Below are 19,706 nucleotides of genomic sequence, written 5' to 3' on the forward strand. Positions count from 1 at the left end.
TGCCAAGGATAACCCAATGTTCTGCCAGCATACCAAAGCCTTTAGATCTTATATGTGCCCTACATCTCACACATGCTCCCTGCGTAGGATGTACGGCATGAAGGTGATGTATAGACACAAATACTCGGAACTAAATTGCCCCAGGAAGAACAAAACACCCCCAGGGACAAAGGTGAACATGCACATCCAGAAGAAAAAAGTCAGAAGGAAAAGGAAGGGACAGCCCCTTAGCCAGGAAGGAAACAAAACACAGGGGGAAGGGGAAGGGACCGAATACTGCAACAGTGAAGAGAAGGACATCTACTGTTATGGTAAGGTTTTATACAGCTGTACTGTGTGCCCTTCCATACTATTATTACAGCAGTTATCACAGAACAGAGAATATAACAACTATGAACAACCAAGGAGAAGGAAGGCAAAGAGCAGCCCTCTACAAACCTATGCAAGATGGCCCTGGCCCTGAAAACAAATTTGAATTTATAACAGCTAGTAAAAGTATGAGCGGAAGTCTAAGTAGCAGCATAAAGGATGGTGTTGGTGTGCACACCCTTGAAAAAGGCACCAGTAGAAGCCGCCACCATAGTAGAATGTACCTTTACAGATGAAGACAATTTGCCATGAAAAGAACAATAAAAGGCAATGGCTTTAGAAATCCAGAAGGAGACTGTCTGTGAAAACAGCTAAACTAAAAGTCCTGGGAAAAAAAAGTTGCTCAGATTTGTGTACAACATTTTTATTCAAATGTCTAAATGGTCTGCGCAGATCCAAGGTATGGCAAACCTTCTCATTGGCAGGCAGACTGCAGAAGGAAGTTGACTAGACTGATTATGACTTGGGGACAACTCATTAGCCACCTTGGGCATAAAAAGATTTGTATAAAGAGATACCCTCTCTCTGTGAAAAATTACAAAAGGAGAATGACCAAAAAGAGCCTGAAATTCAGAAACTTTCTTGGCAGAAATAAGAGCCCACAGCAGAATAGTCTTACAAGTACAAAGTTGCAAGGAAGCTGAAGAAACGGGACTCAAAATGAGCGGGAGTCAATTTTTACAAGTACAAAACTGAGGTCCCAAGGAGAAGGAATAGGCTTTCTAATAAGAGCCCACAGCAGAATAGTCTTACAAGTACAAAGTTGCAAGGAAGCTGAAGAAACGGGACTCAAAATGAGCTGGAGTCAATTTTTACAAGTACAAAACTGAGGTCCCAAGGAGAAGGAATAGGCTTTCTTAGGGGCCTGATATGAAGGATGTCTAAGAAATTGCTTGACCTAAAACAGAGAGGCCAGGGGGGGGGTTCAAGGTAAGACAAGTAGAGAGACTGCTGAAGGTGAGCTTTAACTGAAGGATATGCCAAGCCAGCATGCAACAGAGCACACAAATAAGAGAGACTCTCGGGAACCCACACTGAGAAGATATCCTGATGGCAAGAGAGGGAAACAGAAAATCTTTTCCATTTAGGCATATACGATTATCTGGTAGTGGATTTCCTAGCCTCATGCAGAACCTGAAGCACATCCTCAGAAAAAAGATGTCTAAAAGGGATCAAAACCCTATCACCCACAGTGTCATTTGAAGAGTGGGCAGGTGAGGATGGATAAGAGATCCCTTGTCTTGTGTGAAAAGATCCAACCAGTGAGGTCATTTGTGGCAACCGCCACTGACCAGGGGATAAAGGGGAAACCATTGTTATCTGGGCTAAAAGGGAGTCACCAACAAGGTTTAGGGAGTCCTGTCTGATGTTGTGCAGAACTTGTGGCAGCAGAGGAAGGGGAGGAAAAGCAATCGGAAACAAACACATTCTCTTCCAAGGAAAAGGTAGTGCGTCCATCTTCCAACTCAGAGGACTTTGAACTCTGAAACAGAGCAGAGGCAGTTGTCGATTCACATGGAAGGCAAAAGATCTACCAGAGGACTACCCCACTGATGGACTATATCCACAAACACATGTCTGTGAAGCATCCATTCATGAGCTTCTGTTCAGGATGTGCTCAGACAATCTGCCATTAGACTGTGTTCTGAAGGAATATAACCCACCTGAAGAGTCACTTGATACCTGATAACGAGATCGATCCCCGATCCCATGCCTAAAGAGCTAATCTGCAAAAGAGATAAGACCTCATATCGTCCTGTTTGTTGATGGACCACATCACAGTGGTGTCTGTGAAGACTGAGGGGGCCAGGGAGGAAAAGGGAATGAAAAGCTTGCAAAGCCAAAAGCAGAGCCCTCATCTCTCTTATATGGCCTGACCTCTGATGATGACACCAGAGACCTTGTACTTTCAGAGGGCCACAAGAAGCACCCCATTCCAGATCTGAGGTGTCTGTGAACAGTTCCTGAGAAGGAACTGGAGCCTGAAAGGGTAGTCCCGGACTGAGAACCAGTTGCAGAATCCACCACTGTAGCTTAATTTGAGATAAGGAAGCAAAGTGACAGGGAACTTCCAGATGCTGACAATGCTGAGGCCACAATGATTTGTGGTGCCATTGGTGCTTCCTCATATGCTGGCAAGAGGAGGCATGGGAATGGCGGGGGCCAAAAAAAAAAGAACCCTAAGAAATTCTCTGGCCATGAAAGAGGCCAGAGGAAGAAAAGACTGGAAGAAGGCTGTCTGACAAAACCCTGGCAGTTGGAAGAGGTGCCAAATTGGTAATGGTCTGAATCCTGCAAATGAGAAAAAAATGATCTTGGGAAGGTGCAAGAATCAACTTCTTAAAATTGATAGTAAACACTAGACTTCTAAAAGTAAAGTGGTAGTGTGAAGATCTTGCAGAAGACTGTTGGGAGAAGGAGCCTGAATAAGCAAGTCATCTACACAGGGGAATATGTGTATCCTTCGAAGCCTGCAAAAGGCAATGGCAGGAGTAAGGCATTTGGTGAATACCCCTGCATCAACAGAAAGGGCAAAGTGGAGAACTGAAAATGGGAGAAATAAAGAAACAATTTCCTAAATAGAGAGTGAATGGGGATATGAATATAGGCATCCTTGAGATCTAAAGAGAAAAGAAGCCTGGGGAGAAGACAGGAAACAGTCTGAAGAGATGGAGCATTTTGAAAGAAGGGACCTTAAAAAAAGATACTGAGTAGAGAGAGGACCAGAACTGGTCTCCAAGTCTGCTCTTTCTGAGGAACCAAAGACATCCTAGAGCAAAATCCCTTCCCTTGTGGGTGGGTGGAACAGGCTGAATGGGGTCCTAACTAACAAGGGACTGCAAAACCTCTGCAAAAAGAGGTGGTCTGGAGGAGGTTACAGAATGCTTGTAAGGGGAGGGATGAGAGAGAGATACAAAGGAGAGAAAGACAGAGGTGAAGAAACAACAGGACCTGACTAAGGGGAAGAGGAGACAAAATGTCAAACAGAGGCAGGCTTGTCCTGAAAGGAAGGTTTTTGAGATGTAGGAGTGAGTGGATTTAGCAGAAAGAATGCCTAGACCCTTTCCTACCTTTCGAAGGCTGAAAAGTCTGCTTATGGACAAAGATAGAATTAGAAGCTTAATTCCTCTGAAATTTGGGTATTGAGGAAACAAAAATATGTTAAAGATCCTGCATGATTTTACCCTCATCCCGGTGGGACTTGAACAGGTCAGCTGTAGCTATCTCAAAAAGATTTTTTTTTCCAGAAAAGCATCAAAAAGTTTGGCATTAATATCAGGCAAAATATGAAGATAAAGCAAACAGTAACAACTCATCACAGAACCAAAGGCAACAGCCCTGGAAGAGGCATTAGACACATCATAACTACATTTTATGGAGTAACAAGCAACCTGGATGGTGAACCCAAGCAGGGAAAGTGCTGATGCTTTCCCTTCCGAATCGGGAAGATGAGATGCAACCTTAGCTATCTGAGAAAGGACAGCCAAGACATAACAGGTCATGTGGGTTTAAATAATTAATAGCCCAAAATGACAAGATGGCAGCTGTATACACTTTTTTACCCAACCTTTCCATAACTGTACTTTCCTTATCTGAAGGAAGAAGCTTAGGGGAGGGCAAAAGTTTAGAAGGCTCATCAGTTGAAACAAACCACAGCAAGAGCAGCAGCAGGACGCAAAACAAAGTCCTCAGGCACCTTGTAGAATCTACCATGTTTCTTAGGGTCTGGGTCAGAGAGTCAGGAGCAACAGAAGCAGAAGAAAAGATTTTCAAAAGAGTTGCCAGAACAGAAGAAATGCAGACAGCTAAGGTGACTCCATTTGTAAAAGCTAGTAGTACCTCTTTTCATATAGTCATAGGTGTTTACTAGGATAACGACCACAAGGGCCTTTTTAAACCTAGCCATGCATCCCAAATCTAAACTTTCCTGCATTCCTTATGCTCATATTTTAGCCAAGGTTAAGGAATAGAGAACGGTTTTGAATAAATGCCGAGTAATTTCCTTCAGAAGTCAGGACTAGTGCACTCACAAATCAACATTTAAAGACTTTCATTTCAGATGAGGCTAAATGATTTTATTTATTTATTTGCAGTTTGCTAACTGGGAAAGTCCATTGGGCCAAGATGAGCCCTTTTTCAATTGAGGCCCGGGGAGAAGAGCTCCAGAGTATATACATACAAAAATAACAGCAAGTAGTAGTACACAGAGTTAATACAGTAAATTACAAAAACAACTCATCAGTAGATAATGTTAAACAAATTAAAGCCAATTGATTTAGTTACAGTAGTAGCAATAAGATTTTTGGTTTGCAATAAAGCAGTAAATTTTAATGTATGACAAAGTCTCCATCAGAAAAGTTGAAAGATGGAAGCGATACTGCCTCTGTATTGGGATCCTCAGAGTTGAAATCATCTACAGCAACCTCATCTGTATCACTAATTTGACAATACAGGTGACAGGAAGAGAAATAAGCTGGGACAACTGGTTGCGTTATGCAAAGTACTATGGAAAAGGATGTCATTAGCTCAGCAGAATGTCTCGCACATTACAAAAAGTATTGTCAAAAATAAAAGAACAGAAATATTCCTTCCCGTTTAACTTCTACAGTCCTTAAAAGTCCAAATAATTCAGACTAAAAACTAGCCCACGTTAAAGCATGTAAAGCCCATCTTCACACAACTTTAGGTTCATGGGTGTGTACTAGGCTAACGGTCCTGGAGCCTATATAAGCCTAGCCCAAGAAGATTCCCTGGCATCATGTTGCCCAAAGTTAGTTCCCAGTGCCTCTGTCAAGCAAGGCCACTTGGATAACCTACACCAAACAAGAAAACATGACTCACCAATAACTTTCAAGCACTCTCTGGGTAGAATAAGTGACTAATCATATAAAAAAATTTAACTTTTTCTTTTGTAGTATTACTCTTTTTTTTTTTTTTTTTTTTACAAAAAAAAAGTATCCAATCTGCACAGAGATATTTTTAAAATAAAAGCATACTAAGCAACAGATGTTCATCTGGATGTCATAGAGCTGGGAGCAATGCCACCTACAGTACTCCATCATACGAGCAATAGTATCCTCAAAGGGCAATTCTTCCAAGGGGGAAGCAGGGCTCAGAGAATCCTCTTCCCCTGAGCCATAGTCTAGAGAAGGAATTTCAGAGTAGTAAGATAGGGATTCCTCCATATAGTCCAAGTCTGAAGAATCAGCTTCCTTTGTCCTCTTAACACGAATGGAAGACCAGGGAGGAGCAGGGATTGAAACCTCTTGAGGAGGCTTCAAGAACAGCAAGGCACTGATCAAGCCTTAAGTAAATCCTGCCATTCATGTTGAGGATCTTCAACAATACAGGCAATATGCTTTGTCTTTTGATTAAGTGAGAAGTCCACCTTAACAACCCTAGGTGGCTCAATCCCTTAGTTGGATTCAATGATTGTAGTAGGAATATCTTCCCAGACTAATATTTGAGGAATGCTCCTAGGTTCTTCAGAAATAAATCAGCCATGGTTCCTCCTAAATGTCCACAGCACACATCTGAAAAGCATCAGAGAACATGAAAGAACTCAAATACATGCCGGTCTCTGATGTGGTCATGGCAGAGAGGAATCTGATGCAAGCACTAGATGGCCTTCTGAGCTTCCAATAGCTTCTAGAGAGACATCCAATGGAGGCTGGACAGCAACCAAATCAAGCCTAGACTTTCTGGCCTTCTTGGAAAACAGCTTTCCCTCTGGATGGAAGGATTTCATCTTGGCACTCTGAGCCAACAATTTAAGACGTTGATTCTCGAGGGTTATGGAGAAAGAAGCTAAGCGACTACGGAGGATCTTATGGACAAACCCTTGACAGATAGAGCACTGCCTATGGTCATGGGAAGCACCCAGGCAAAAAAGACACTAGTCATGACAGTCTTTATGGGGAATTTGGCTCCCACACTGGGGTTTTCCTTTCTTAGGAGACATGAAAACAAGCAAACAATAAAATTGGAAAAAAATAGTGAAGAAACCCCAGTGGAGCACTTATCTGAAGATGGCTCATTAACCAGCACAGCAGAAGGGTGTTCAGACTTATAGGTTCATAGATAGGTACTAGGCTACTGGCTCTAGGGCCTATATAAGCCTTGCCAAACGGTACCCTGGCTTTCACCACCCAAGGAAATTATTTTCCTGCGCCTCTGTCGAGCAGAGACACAGAAGTGATCCACGGGGTGAATTTCCTATCTCCCATCCAATCATCAAGATTCTTCTTGAAGAGTGCTAATGAGGAGCTTTGTTTGATACAGGTAGTTTGTTCCAGAGTATGAGAAGTCTCTGGGACAGGAATCTATCCCTCCAGCATGTTCTGTTTATTGTGGTGACAAGGTTTAGGTCCCTAGAGCATGTAACGTGCAGGGATTGGGATTTCTTTAAGTGGAGCATGTCCAACAGCTCTGGGTTTGACATAGCTTTGTATGTTAGGCAGAGATCACCTCTGAGTAGGCGATATGCGATGGAGTAAAGCTGGAGTTTTTTTAAACGGTCTGCATAGGGCATATGTTTGAGGCCGGTAATCCTCTTTGTGAAGTATTTCTGCAGCCTTTCCAGTTGTTGTAGATGTCTTGTGAGGTACATACAAAAAGGGGCGTTGTACTCTATATAATGGGTCTAATGAGTGACGAGTAGAGGGGAACAATGACCTCTTTTTTCCTGGATGAGAAACCTTTTGTGACTAGGTGTGCCACGTAGAAGGATTTCCTGACTACTGTGGCGATGTGATTATCAAAGGAGAGACTATTGTTCACCTGTGTCCCAAGGTCTCATCACACTTTCGGTGTTAAGACTACCGCCTATGCGGTAGTTCATGGGTACAGAGTTGTTACCAAAAGGGATGACAATGCACTTTTTGGGATTGAGGTTGAGGCCATGGCTTTGACACAGGCGCCTGTCTAGTGAGGCCCTTTTGTAGGATGCCCACATCGTTAGGAGTTTTGATTATGGCTCCTAGTTTACAGTCATCTGCGAACTTCGTTAGCCAAAGACCTTCTGTGTTAGCCTGTACTTCAGAGAAGTAGATACCAAACAGGAGAGGACCCAGGACTGAACCCTGTGGTACTCCACTTGTTACAGGTCTGAAATTGGATTTGGAGTCTGCGACTTTCACAGTGTGGGTTCTGTCAGTGAGCCAGTTGGCAAACCATCTTGTGACATAGTGATTTATACCTAGTTTAGTGAGTTTATCTATAATTCCAGAGTGGGGGATGGTGTCGAAAGCCTTGGCAAGATCTAGATAGGCTGTGTGAACCACCTTACCCTCATCTACGGCTTTGGTGACCGCTTCAAAGAAGTCTATCAGGTTTACATGATCTGCCTTTTACAAACCCAAACTGGGTGGGGTCCAGAGTTTGGAGATTACCAATGTCATTGTTTATAAGTTCCATGATGATACGTTCCATAGCCTTGCAGACCAGGCTCGTCAGGCTAATGGGGCAGTAGTTCCTGGGGTCTGTGGTGGCTCTCCCTTTGTGGAGTGGGCACAAAGCCTGAGGTGAGGCTATGATTGAACATGGTACTTGGGTGGGGTGCCAATTCGTTCTGTAGTTCATGTAGAACGCAACCTGGGATGTTGTCAGGTCCCATGGATGCGGTGTTCTTGGCTTTGGAGAGAGTGTTTTTTTTACCTGTGCAGCCGTGATTACAGGAACTTTGCATTCTTCAAGTATAGAGATGGGCACTTTAGAGGATGAGAGGGGGGTAAAGTTAACACTGAACCTATCTGCCAGGATGTTGGCAATATCAGTAGGCTCTGTAGGTTTAGTGCCATTGTGCTGCAACTCGGAGCAGATTTGAGTGTTGCCATTGAGATTCTAAAGACAACCACAAAACATTCTATAACTGTCAAGAACCAGTGGCGATTTTGTTTTCCTAACTAGCTTTGGAGACTTTTATGTGGGATCTCAGCTTCTTACCGAGGCTGACCAGGGAGTTCCTCCAATCATGGGATTTTACTCTTTTTTTTTGCAACAGTTTCTTTCTTCTGTTGTAGAGTTTGTTTATGGCAGGGGACCACCAGGCTGGCTTCCTTCTGATAGGGATTGCATGATCCATGCACTCATGTAAGTGCTTATAAAGTGCATTTGTGCAGGATTCAGCAGTCATACCTCAACTGGCCATCTGCATGGGTATTGTGAAGTTTGCCAGTCTGCATGGGTGTCGTAAAGTTTGTCACTTCGGTCTTAAGAAGCGTGATGTTGGCTTTGGAGAAATTGTTTATGGTGGTTTCCCTAATGGGGGTGGGATGTGGATGCCCAAAGTGATTAGCTTGTGGTTGGATCTGACCAATGAGGAATTGACCTCTGGTGTGGAACACCGGTTGCCCATGTTGGTAGTGACCAGGTCTAGGATATTGCTGCCCCTGGTGGGGGTGTGGATAAGTTGATCCAAGGCATTGGAATTTATGAATTCCAGAAAACGTTGAGCACAAGAGTTGGTAAACAAGTAGTTTTCCCAGTTAATGGTGGGGTAGTTGAAATCACCTGTTATTAGGTTGTATCCTAATATTTTCCATTGTATCAAGAAATGAGGAGTGGGAATCCTGGGGCATGGTGGGGGATCTGTAGCAAGCTACAATTTGGATTGTGGTCTTGCCCAGAGTTAGTTGCACTTGAATAATCTCGGATGCATTATGCTGAGCAACTAGCCTGGAGGTGTGGATATTCTTAATGAATATGGACACACCTCCACCTTTAGTGTTTCAGTCTAGGTTAGGTGGCCAAAAGGTGTGGTATGAATTATAGCCTGGTAATGCAGGGGCGCTCTCTGGAGCCTTGAACCAGGTCTCTGTCACTGCACAGATGTCGATGTTCTCCATTTTAAGGAGCGCCTCGAGAGAGTGCATTTTGAGGTTTAGACTTCAAGCACTGAGTAGCATTACCCTCAGACTTTGTTTGCTTGTACCTGTTACGGTGGAGAATTTGACATTTGAACCTTACCTAAAAAAAGCACTATATGGGTGGCAAGAGCCTTAGCCAGTATCCGGAATCCCAAGGGTGACAGGTGCAGGCCATCTCTGGCAAAGCATCGTGGTTTGTCGATCATGTCATCCCAGGCAGATAGATACTGGACCCCCTTAGAATGACACCAGAAGCTTAGCCAATTGTTGAAGTCAATCATTTTGTCCTTGTACTGTGGTATCATTCTGGGTGATGGCAGGATGCTAACTCAGGACTAGGGTCATACCTGTCTGGGCTACAAGATCGGACAGCTCCTCCATGTCTCTTTTCATGTAGTCCAGGGAGGTACAGCTCAGGTCATTCACACCAACATGGCCAATGACAGAGTCATATTTGTCTTGTCGTGGAGTGACCCGAGTGCATGCGTTATGTGGCGGATCCTGGCACTTGACAGGCAGCTGACAATAACTTTCTCCTTGTTTAGCCTGGTGAATGGAACATCAGTGTGCCCGACTATTGAGTCACCTATGACTAGAGTGTTGGGTACGTTGTTATGCCTTATGGCTGAGGTTGGGTGGCACAGTGAGTTTGTGGGCTATGTGTCATTTGGGTTGTGTTGAGGGTAGAGGTTGCTTGTGTTTCTGCTTTGTAGGTTCCTGTTGATGGGTAGATTTTTACTGAGAGCCTCCGCAAATGTAGGTGTGTGTTTTGTGTTTCAAGGTGTGCATTTTGGTGGTGCAGGTTTTGAGGGACTATGTGATGAGTGTGGTGTGGTGCAAGTGTTTACCTTCTCCTCTTGACTGTCTAGTCCAGTCTTGAGTGAAGAGAGCTTTGTTTCCAGTTTGGCTATATAAGTGCATCTCTCACAGGTTGTAGTGTTGGGTGGTAGGAGGAGAGGATCGTCTGTGTACATGAGGCAACTTCTGCATTGCCCCAAGATGCCCAGATTCATCAGGTAGACAGGAGAAAACACCAGAAGCTGGCCCTTAGACATGCCTGGATAGGTGTTTATTAAGTACTAAAAACTGTTTTTCTCTAGACAAGTGAGGAAAGTTGAGTGTTGTGGTAATTTGTAGCTTATTTAGTGCTTACAATGAGTTCTGAACAAGTGCTGAGCTGAAAAACAGATTTGAGTGCTGAAACTAAAAAACTGGCTAGTTCTAAGAAACAAAATTAAGCTAGAAGGCTTCCCTCCAACACAGAAAGGCTTGGGGGCTCAGAAGCATACAAACAGTCCTGGATACAGCAGATCTGTGTCTGGACTAGACTACTTACAGGAAAGGCAGAAAACAGACTTAGAAATTTTTTTTTTGTACAGTGGAATGGGGAAGGGAGGAGCAGAAACTAAGTGGGTTGGTCTTCTCAAATGTTCTCCTTGGATTAGAATGAGGTAATGACACTAGACTGGGAGGAGTGTCCCAGATAAAATTTACAGTAGGGGCGGGCAACTGCAAAGTCACCAAGTATAAGAACACAATACCCAATAGTGAGGGGGGTGGGAAACAATACGATACACTCCTTGGCAGGAAATCAGAACAAAAAACCCAAACAGATGCTTAATAAATGTAGACAATTTCCAGTTAATACCTCACACAGTGAAACTAGCTAGTAAAGTATGCAGCAGACATTAAAGGCGCTATAAATAACTTGTAAAAATAAGCAAAAACAGGATACTTGATGTTATATACTACAGATCAGAGTTTGCTCAGTGCCCTTCCTCCGATTAGCCCAGTGTGAAATGGCAGAAGCACTCACAAGTTAACTTCTTAGGTAACAGGAAGATGAAACCTGAAACAACTTTAAAAAAAGCTTACTCCAAGCCGTAGTCCAGGTAACCCCAATCAGCCTATGACCATAAACAATCCCCTCTCACTGAAATGCAGTAAGATACCTTTAAATATCAGTTTGGCAAAAGGATTTTCTGACTACTGTTGTGACATGGTGGTCAATGTAATCAGTGCCTCCTTTTCTTCTATAATTCACATTTCAGAATGCAGCCCAATACACAGCACTGATGCAGAACTATGAAACTAAAGTCATAAGCTCCTAATACTACTATGGCACAGATGGATAACTGTACATATCAATGGCAGCAAAGATTTGAAGAAAACAACAAACTCATGCAAATTCAGACAAAAATAAAAAATAATTCTGCTCTTACCATTTTAAATCGGCAAGGGATATCACTACGGAATACCCCAGACTCCAGTGCCTCAACATGCCCACCTACATACGTTTCAGAGTCTAGAACATGACCATCGTTGGTCAGTTTGTTAAATTCCTGCTCCTGCTTGTTTGGGAAGATGATATTAGCATGATATGCCTGGACCATAAGCAAAGCCTCACAGAGAGTGCCAGAGCCCTTTCGTAACACCTGCTCAGAAAAAAGAAAAAAAAAGTCAAAGATTCAGTGTCAACTCTGTGTACTATTAACAAGTTTTCTACTCACTCAATTAAATCTACTTACATTCTCAAATTCATCAGAGGGAACGTTTCTGACAGATGGCCATTCAAGGCATAGATACAGCACAGCTATGCTCTAACCACCACAGTACTTTTTACAGTGTACTACTTATGATCAGCTGTCACAGCAGCATTTACTGTGTTTAATCATTCAAACAACTACACAGCAATCAGTCCTTCTTTCTAAATGTTTATTAGCTGAACACTATCAAGGATGCAAAGTTATAGGTCAAAGTAGAAGAAGGAAGTTACAATCACAAACAGCAATAAATTCAAGCAATAAGCTGCAACTTTAACTTTGATGGCACACATTCTAAAATATCTGAAGTAAGTTTTCTGCCAACAGTGCAAGCCATGAATCTTGCATTTTATAGCTGCCACCTTCCAATCCAGTTATTTATCAGTAAACTATATGGAAACATCTAAATGTTTCATAGGTGCCAGCCACTGTAATCGCATCCCATTATATTTTACTATCTTCCAGTGCAAATATTCATGTTTAATAAAATGGATGAAAATTATCTAAATTATGACTAGGATGTTTAGACAAAAAAACAACTTCCAATCTCCTCATTATCCACAAATTTCTTGAAGTACCAGCTCTCCTAAGTCAACATTCCTTTTTAGAGGAAAGCAAAAGAAAAACAACTCACTATTATTCTACAAAAAGGCCTTACAGAAACAGATGCTTGTTGCCAGAGCCATGGGCTCAAGCTCAGTGCCAAGAAATGTATAGTTATCCCCTTTGGAAAAAAATATGTACCCATGAATTAACTCATGGGTGGCAGTACACTAAACACCGAAAGTGTGATAAGAGACTTGGGGACACAGGTGGACAGTGGTCTCACCTTCAACAACCACATCGCCACAACAGTCAGGAAATCCTTCTATGTGGCGCACTTCATCACCAAGAGCTTTTCATCCAGTAAAAAGGAGGTCATTGTCCCACTGTACTCATCCCTCTTTAGACCCATTATAGAATACAACCCCCTGTTTGGTATGTAGCTCTCAAGACATCTGCAACAACTGGAAAGGGCGCAGAAATATTTCACTAAAAGAATCACAGGCCTAAAGCAGATGCCCCATGCTGATCGGTTAAAAAAAAAAAAACTCCACCTATACTCTTGTCGCATATCGTCTACTCAGAGGCGATCTCTGCTTAACATACAAGGCCATGCCAAACCCAGAACTGTTGGACATGCTACACTTAAAGAAATCCAAATCCCTCAGAGAGACACGCTCCAGGAATCTAAACCTTGACATCACAATGAACAAAACATGCTGGAGGGATAGGTTTCTGACCCAGAGACTCCCCAGACTCTGGAATAGACTTGCTCATACATGCCAAGCAGAGCACCTCTTTGGTTCTCTTTAAAAGGAACCTTGATGATTGGATGGGAGACGGGAAATTCACCCGGGAATCGCGTCAGTCGCCCTACTAGACAGGGGTCCAGGGAAGTAAATACTGTGGGAAGAAATAGCCTGGGAATTGTTATGGCTAGGCTTGTATAGGCCCTAGGGCCGATAGCCTAGTACCAACCTATGAACCTATGAATACACTTGCAGGACGTTACTAGGCTAATGGCCCTAGGGTCTTTACAAGCCTAGCCAAGGTCTTACTCTTATTTCCATGATCAGCACTTACTGCCCCTGTTCAAGAGGTATAGGATCATAGGAAAAAGTTTGGGCTCAACAGTTTCAAACTCGCATATCTACGGCTCAGAGGCAAAAGTCTTACCACTAGACCAGAGACACACAAACGAAAACACAAAAATCCTCTTGCACTGTCAAGAACCTGGAAGAAGTTTACAGGCAAATGACAACCAACATCCGTGAGAAATATGACTCAAACTCCACCCCTTCTCACCCCAAATTATTTAAGATGCAACTAAAATACCACCTAATGAACTCTCGGCTATGCTCATTCTTAACACTATGCAAGAATTATTCTCCAGACTAATGCTTCTCCCATCTAAACAGTGTAGCAACTTATCACCGTTTCATTTCCATAAGTAAATCAGTTTATTGACCCTGTTTTTGCTTCCTCTATCACACCATCAATCTTTCTTCTCTTGCTCTCTACCATCATATTCACCTTTCTCCCTTCAAGACCAAGGCCTCACACATTCATCTTTCCCCTTCTCTCTCTTTCAATGAATTTCTCAGTCACCACTGTCCATCTTTACTCTTATTCATTCACCTTCTTCATCCCACTTCTTTCTCATTCACGCTCGTACTCTTCTCAACAGCATCTTCACACCTAATCTCATTTCTTTTTGTCCCTTGTTTTATCTTAATACCTCCTAACATGCTACTACTAGTCCTTCAGCATGCTACAGCCCATACTCTGGCATATTATATTTAATCTGCATTAATTTAAACTGCTTTCTTCACATATTATCTTTAATCTACATTAATTTAAACAGCTTTCTTCACCCATTTCTCAACCTTCTGCACCCTCTGTTAGGCTATACTATAAAACAAACAGAATATCATCGTGGATGTATCCAAAAGAGAAAACTATAAAGCAATCAAGACAAGAAGAGTCACTGTTAGAGTATAGAAGAGGGAACAGATGAATAAAAATACTTAGAAAGATAGATGTGATAAAAGCAATGTGCAGTATCAGAACAGATCAGGATCTATCGTGCACTATCACAAATAATGAACTAAAAATATCAGCACAGGCAGAAAAACTTAGAAGATATGCAAATCAATATAAAGGAAAAGTACAAAATAAGCAATTTATTGATGATTCCCTAAAAAAGTTTTATGAAGAACTGGGAAACAAGGCAAAATTAATTGAAACACCACCAAAAAATGAAATAGATATATTTGTAACGGCCAGAGAGACTGAAACACACTTAAAAAAAGCAAAACAAAACAGGAGCAAAACCGACAAAGGAAAAATGTGAAAATGAAATAAAAACGACAGCATATTGTTTGTGTCTTTCGGCTTTTCCCGGTTAGAGGTCACCACAGCGGAACTCCGGTCCGCTAATGATTGGTAGTCGATTTTTACGTACCAGGTAAAAATCCAATACCAATCATTAGCGGATCGGAGTTCCGCTGTTGCGACCCCTAACTGGGAAAAACCGAAAGACACAAACAAACAATATATCATACACAAAATCAAAGCTAAAAATAAAAATAAAATGAAGTAAAAGATGAGCGCTTTCGCATCAAAAACTAGATACTTCATCAGATCTACAGCATTAAAACAACCAGAGCATTTAAAGCCTTACGTTAGGCCATGTGACTTGAGCACAGATTTTACAGGTATAAAATCATTCAGCCCTTTGCCCCTAGTGGCCTGTAGAATAATCATCCATTTAATCTCAGTGCACTCAGTACGATTCATGCTGTCACTCCCTCTAGGGCTGACAATCAAGTTCAAGCACCATAAACTTAAAACAATGCTCATTCCCTTCCTGCATTACATGTTTAGACAAAGCATTCTTGTCATCATGTTTACTGATAGAGTAGAGATGCTCTCTAATATGGTCTCTGAGGCACCGATTGGTCTTGCCAACATAAAATGATTGGCAGACATCACACACAGCCATATATACAAGACTGGAAGAACCACAGTCAGCATATCTATTAAAATAAAACATGCAAGAGGTATCAGGATGAAAAAAATGATTGTCAGTTTTGATATAATTAAACATGCTACACCCCTTACAGGGAAATGTCCCAATTTTATTAGCATAAGAACACACAGGTTTATAAGTCAATTTCTTATAATGTAGTGTATAGGAGCTAGCAAGTTAGGCTGGTGCACGGCAAGAGCACTTGTTAGACCCAAAATCAGAAAAAAGGCCAGCACCAAGGAAGGTTCAAAAGTAGTTTAATAAAACTGAAACTAGACCGGTTTCAGCAGCAAGGCTTTCATCAGTAGTATAGTCAGCAAAAAGCACTTAGTCATCATCTTATATAATGTTCTTTAAGGCATCTATATGACATCACTTCCTGATAAGTCAAAAATGCAAACAAGGCAAAAGTAATTGAAAAATACAATCAAGGCAAAAGTAATTGAAAAATACATACATAAAGGCAAAACTTTAGGGAATTTATTTTCACACTATAAAAAAACCAGGGTCATGGATCACACTCCAACTCAAAGAACACTTACTGGAGATAAACTTTCAGGCATTTATCCATGTGGACATTGCAGTTTTTGTAACTATATTTTCAAAACTACTTCTTTCACTAGTAGGAACACTGGACAAATATACGACATACAGTTTTTTGGTAACTGCAGTTCAGACTGGATTATTTATCTTGCCACATGTACATGTCATGCATTTTATATTGGCCAAGCGTCTAGACAGTTTGTCAGGATCTCTGAACACCTTGGTGACATTAGAAACAGAAGATTAACTAATGCACTATATAGACATGTTATCAAACATCCCACTGCCAAATTTACATTCACCATCATTGATCATATCATAGGGAATCGATCTTTTAAAACAGGTTGGCATGATATCCTAAATACCAAAGAAAAAGGTGGATCATTAAACTTGGGGGCTTTTCCCTCCTGGATTAAATGATAAATTATAATTTGTAATTAACCATCACTTGCATTATTATATGTACTTATTTCTTATCGGGTTGCATTGCTTAGGTTTTGCATTTCAGCTCATTTTAGGATACTGTGGCTGGTATTCAACACCAGAATTCTTATAACCTGACTTTTGTTTCGGGTTTATTTTGGGCATTTACCCTTTATTGTATGTTTCTTATTAAGTTTGTTTATTATCATTGATATACCAGTATACTGTGTCTCTTTGGATTTTTCATTATAATCTGGAGATATGCATGCAACTCAGGCAAACTTTTTTGTTTACTGAACTATGTATTTTTCAATTACTTTTGCCTTGATTGTATTTTTCAATTACTTTTGCCTTGTTTGCATTTTTGACTTATCAGGAAGTGATGTCATATAGATGCCTTAAAGAACATTATATAAGATGATGACTAAGTGCTTTTTGCTGACTATACTACTGATGAAAGCCTTGCTGCTGAAACCGGTCTAGTTTCAGTTTTATTAAACTACTTTTGAACCTTCCTTGGTGCTGGCCTTTTTTCAATTTCTTATAACACAGCCTGTCCTTTAAAGTTTTACTATTTCTAAGAGAGAAAAAAGGCTGTGTACCCATAACAGTTTTACACTTCTGATCAACTCCAAAAACATGCCAACGTTTCATTATATCACAAATCAATGTACCATCATTGGAGTAAGTCAGACATGTCGTAAGAGTGTTGCCTGCTTGGGTTAGTACACAGATTAATCTGATCTTTTGTATATAAAAAAAAAAAAAAGGTCTGGGTCATAGTGCTCCTAACATTTATGGCATCATTCTTTCCTACAGATACCTCTGTTCGGTTTTAACCCCTTTCCATAAACCCCATCAATAAATTGAAAGAATTACACATGTCACTATCTTTAGTATAAAGATGTGCTGATCTAAAGACGTGGCCTCTAACAATATTACGTTTAACATGTGCTGAATGCATACTGCATGCATGTAAAATATTGTTCTTCTTGCAAGGCTTCTTAAATAGGGATGTATTCAGACCACCAGCTGATTTAAACACTCTGACATCTAGGAAGGCGAATCAGAATCATAAAACTCGTATGTAAACTTCAGATAAGTAGTGGCATTCAGATAGCCTAGAAAATCAGACAACATATCCAGGGTGCCTGCCCAAACAAAAAACATGGTCAACAAAATGACCGTAGTACAAAACATTTTTCAAGAAACACATTTTCACTACTAAAAACAAATTCGGACTCCCATTCAGCTAAAACTAAGTTGGTGTAGCTGTTTGCACACATGGTGCCCATAGCTATGCCAGTTTGTGCTAAATAGATAGAAGTAAAAGGATAAGAAGTTCAAATGTACAGGATATGAAGTGGGATGAAATAACGGCCAGAGATTGAAATAAACTTAAAAAACTCCTAAATGGAAAACCCCAGACCCAGATGTAGTACCAAACTTCTAGCTAAAAGTATTAGCATCTTTACCTGTAGATTTAGCCATGAGTTAGAACTATTTATATGAGCACCCCAGACAGACACCAGCCTGGTTAACAGGAAAAACAACACTCCTACTTAAGAGAAAATCTGCAAGCTATCCTAAAAACTATAGACCAATAACTTGCCTTCCGACAACGTATAAACTATACAGTGGAATTGATGCTGAGAGAGTTTATAGTCATTTAGAAGAAAACTCAATTGTGGCAATAGAACAAAAGGGTAATAAAAGAAAGTCATATGGAACAAAGGATCATTTGTTAAAGTCATAATGGAGAACTGTAAAAAGGGGAAGAATCTAAATATGGCATGGAGAGACTACAAAAAAGCATTTGACAGTATCCCACATTCATGGATAAAACAGTGCGTAAAAAATGTATAATGTACCTTACACTGATCGATTACATTACAGCGACCATGAAACAGTGCCAAACCACCTTGCAGTTAAGCCGTGCTAAAGGACAAATTATTATTCCTGTAATAAAAATTAAAATGGGGATATTCTAGGGTGTCTGGCTCGAGAAAACAAGTGTAAAGACTTATCATTTTGTAGATAATTTAAAACTGTATAGTTCATCAGATGAGGAACTGAAAGCACAATTGCAAGTGGTCAAAACTTTTTTAAGATGATGTAAGAAAGTCATTTGGTCTTGATAAATATGCAAAAGCAACCTTTAAAGCAGGAAAGCTGCAACACCAAGAAAAAAATCAGTTTGAGACAGGAATGTGCTATAAAAGGACTTCAGCAAGGAGGAGTGAATAAATATTTGGGAATTGATTAGGATCAACAATAAAACATGAACAAATGTCAATAAAACTTAATAAGCAATATTTTAGAAGACTAAAATTAATCCTGAAAACAGCAATTGACATCTAGGAACAAAGTCCAAGCTATAAACCAATTTGCTCTTCCTGTCCTTACAGTTTTGGAGTAATTGACTGGCCCCCAAAAGGTGTTGGATAGGTTGGACAGAAAAACAAAGATGGTTCATGCTCATCAAATGATCTATAAAAATTGGCATATACCAAAACTATATATTCCCCATTATGAGAAAGGTATAGGGCTCCCCGAAATTGATTACATGTACAGATCTGCAAACATGGGGCTGCATATACATATATGCTGACCTTACAAGACCCAAATGTAGTGAAAGTTTTGAAACATGAGGAGAAGTCTTCCCTGCTTAGTTGAGAAAAAGCATACTAGCATCAAGAGGGAATGGAAATCAAACCAGAAGTACATAAAAATCAGGCAGCAACTGAATGTGACAAAAAAAACACAAGAAAAAAAATATAAAGTGAAGGATCAGATGAGAAGGCAAGAAATGTGGAAAATGCATAAATGCAGTTGTAAGTATATAAAACTCTTGGAACAACCTTATGTTGATTAGGATTGAATGCAGGAATGGTTAAGGAGAAGTGAACTTAAACCAAAAGACGAAAGGTTAACATTGGCAGCCCAAGATCATGAGCTACGTACTGATTGGTTTACAAAGTCCATTGAACATGTGGGAGCAACAGACAAATGCAAACTTTGTAAAACAGAATTGGAAACTGTTGCATATCTTGTTGCTGGTTGTGAAATACTAATGGCAGAAGTTCTGTAAACTGAAAGGCATAATAATGTAGCAAGACTGTTGCACTGGGGATTGTGCAAACATTATAACACTGAAGTAGCTGAAAAACACTGGAAACGTACTGAAGTAGCTGAAAAACACTGGAAACATGAGCCACAAGGCATTACAGAAAATGATGAAGTTAATATCATATGGGATCACCAATTACCAACAGTTCAGAAAATAAACGGGAGAAAACTAGATATAGCTCCATGGAAAGAATACAAAAGTAGCATGGTTCAGTGGAGAGTAGAATTCTATCGAAGGAGAAGTTCAATGAGTAAATA

The 19,706-nt window shown here is 40.7% G+C and overlaps 1 protein-coding gene across 1 annotated transcript in view; it reads right to left on the minus strand.

Annotated features, from left to right (window-relative positions):
* The window catches only part of POLE (DNA polymerase epsilon, catalytic subunit), a 1,031,469-nt gene that overhangs the window by 831,119 nt on the left and 180,644 nt on the right, over positions 1-19,706 (minus strand). The window contains exon 14 of the mRNA XM_044069769.1: positions 11,459-11,671. Coding sequence (XP_043925704.1) covers positions 11,459-11,671 — 213 coding nt within the window. The remainder of the gene's footprint in view (positions 1-11,458; positions 11,672-19,706) is intronic.

The sequence above is a fragment of the Protopterus annectens genome, chromosome 4.part0 (assembly GCF_019279795.1).
Source record: "Protopterus annectens isolate FY-2018-M chromosome 4.part0, PAN1.0, whole genome shotgun sequence".
In the NCBI taxonomy this organism is placed as follows: Eukaryota; Metazoa; Chordata; order Ceratodontiformes; family Protopteridae; genus Protopterus; species Protopterus annectens.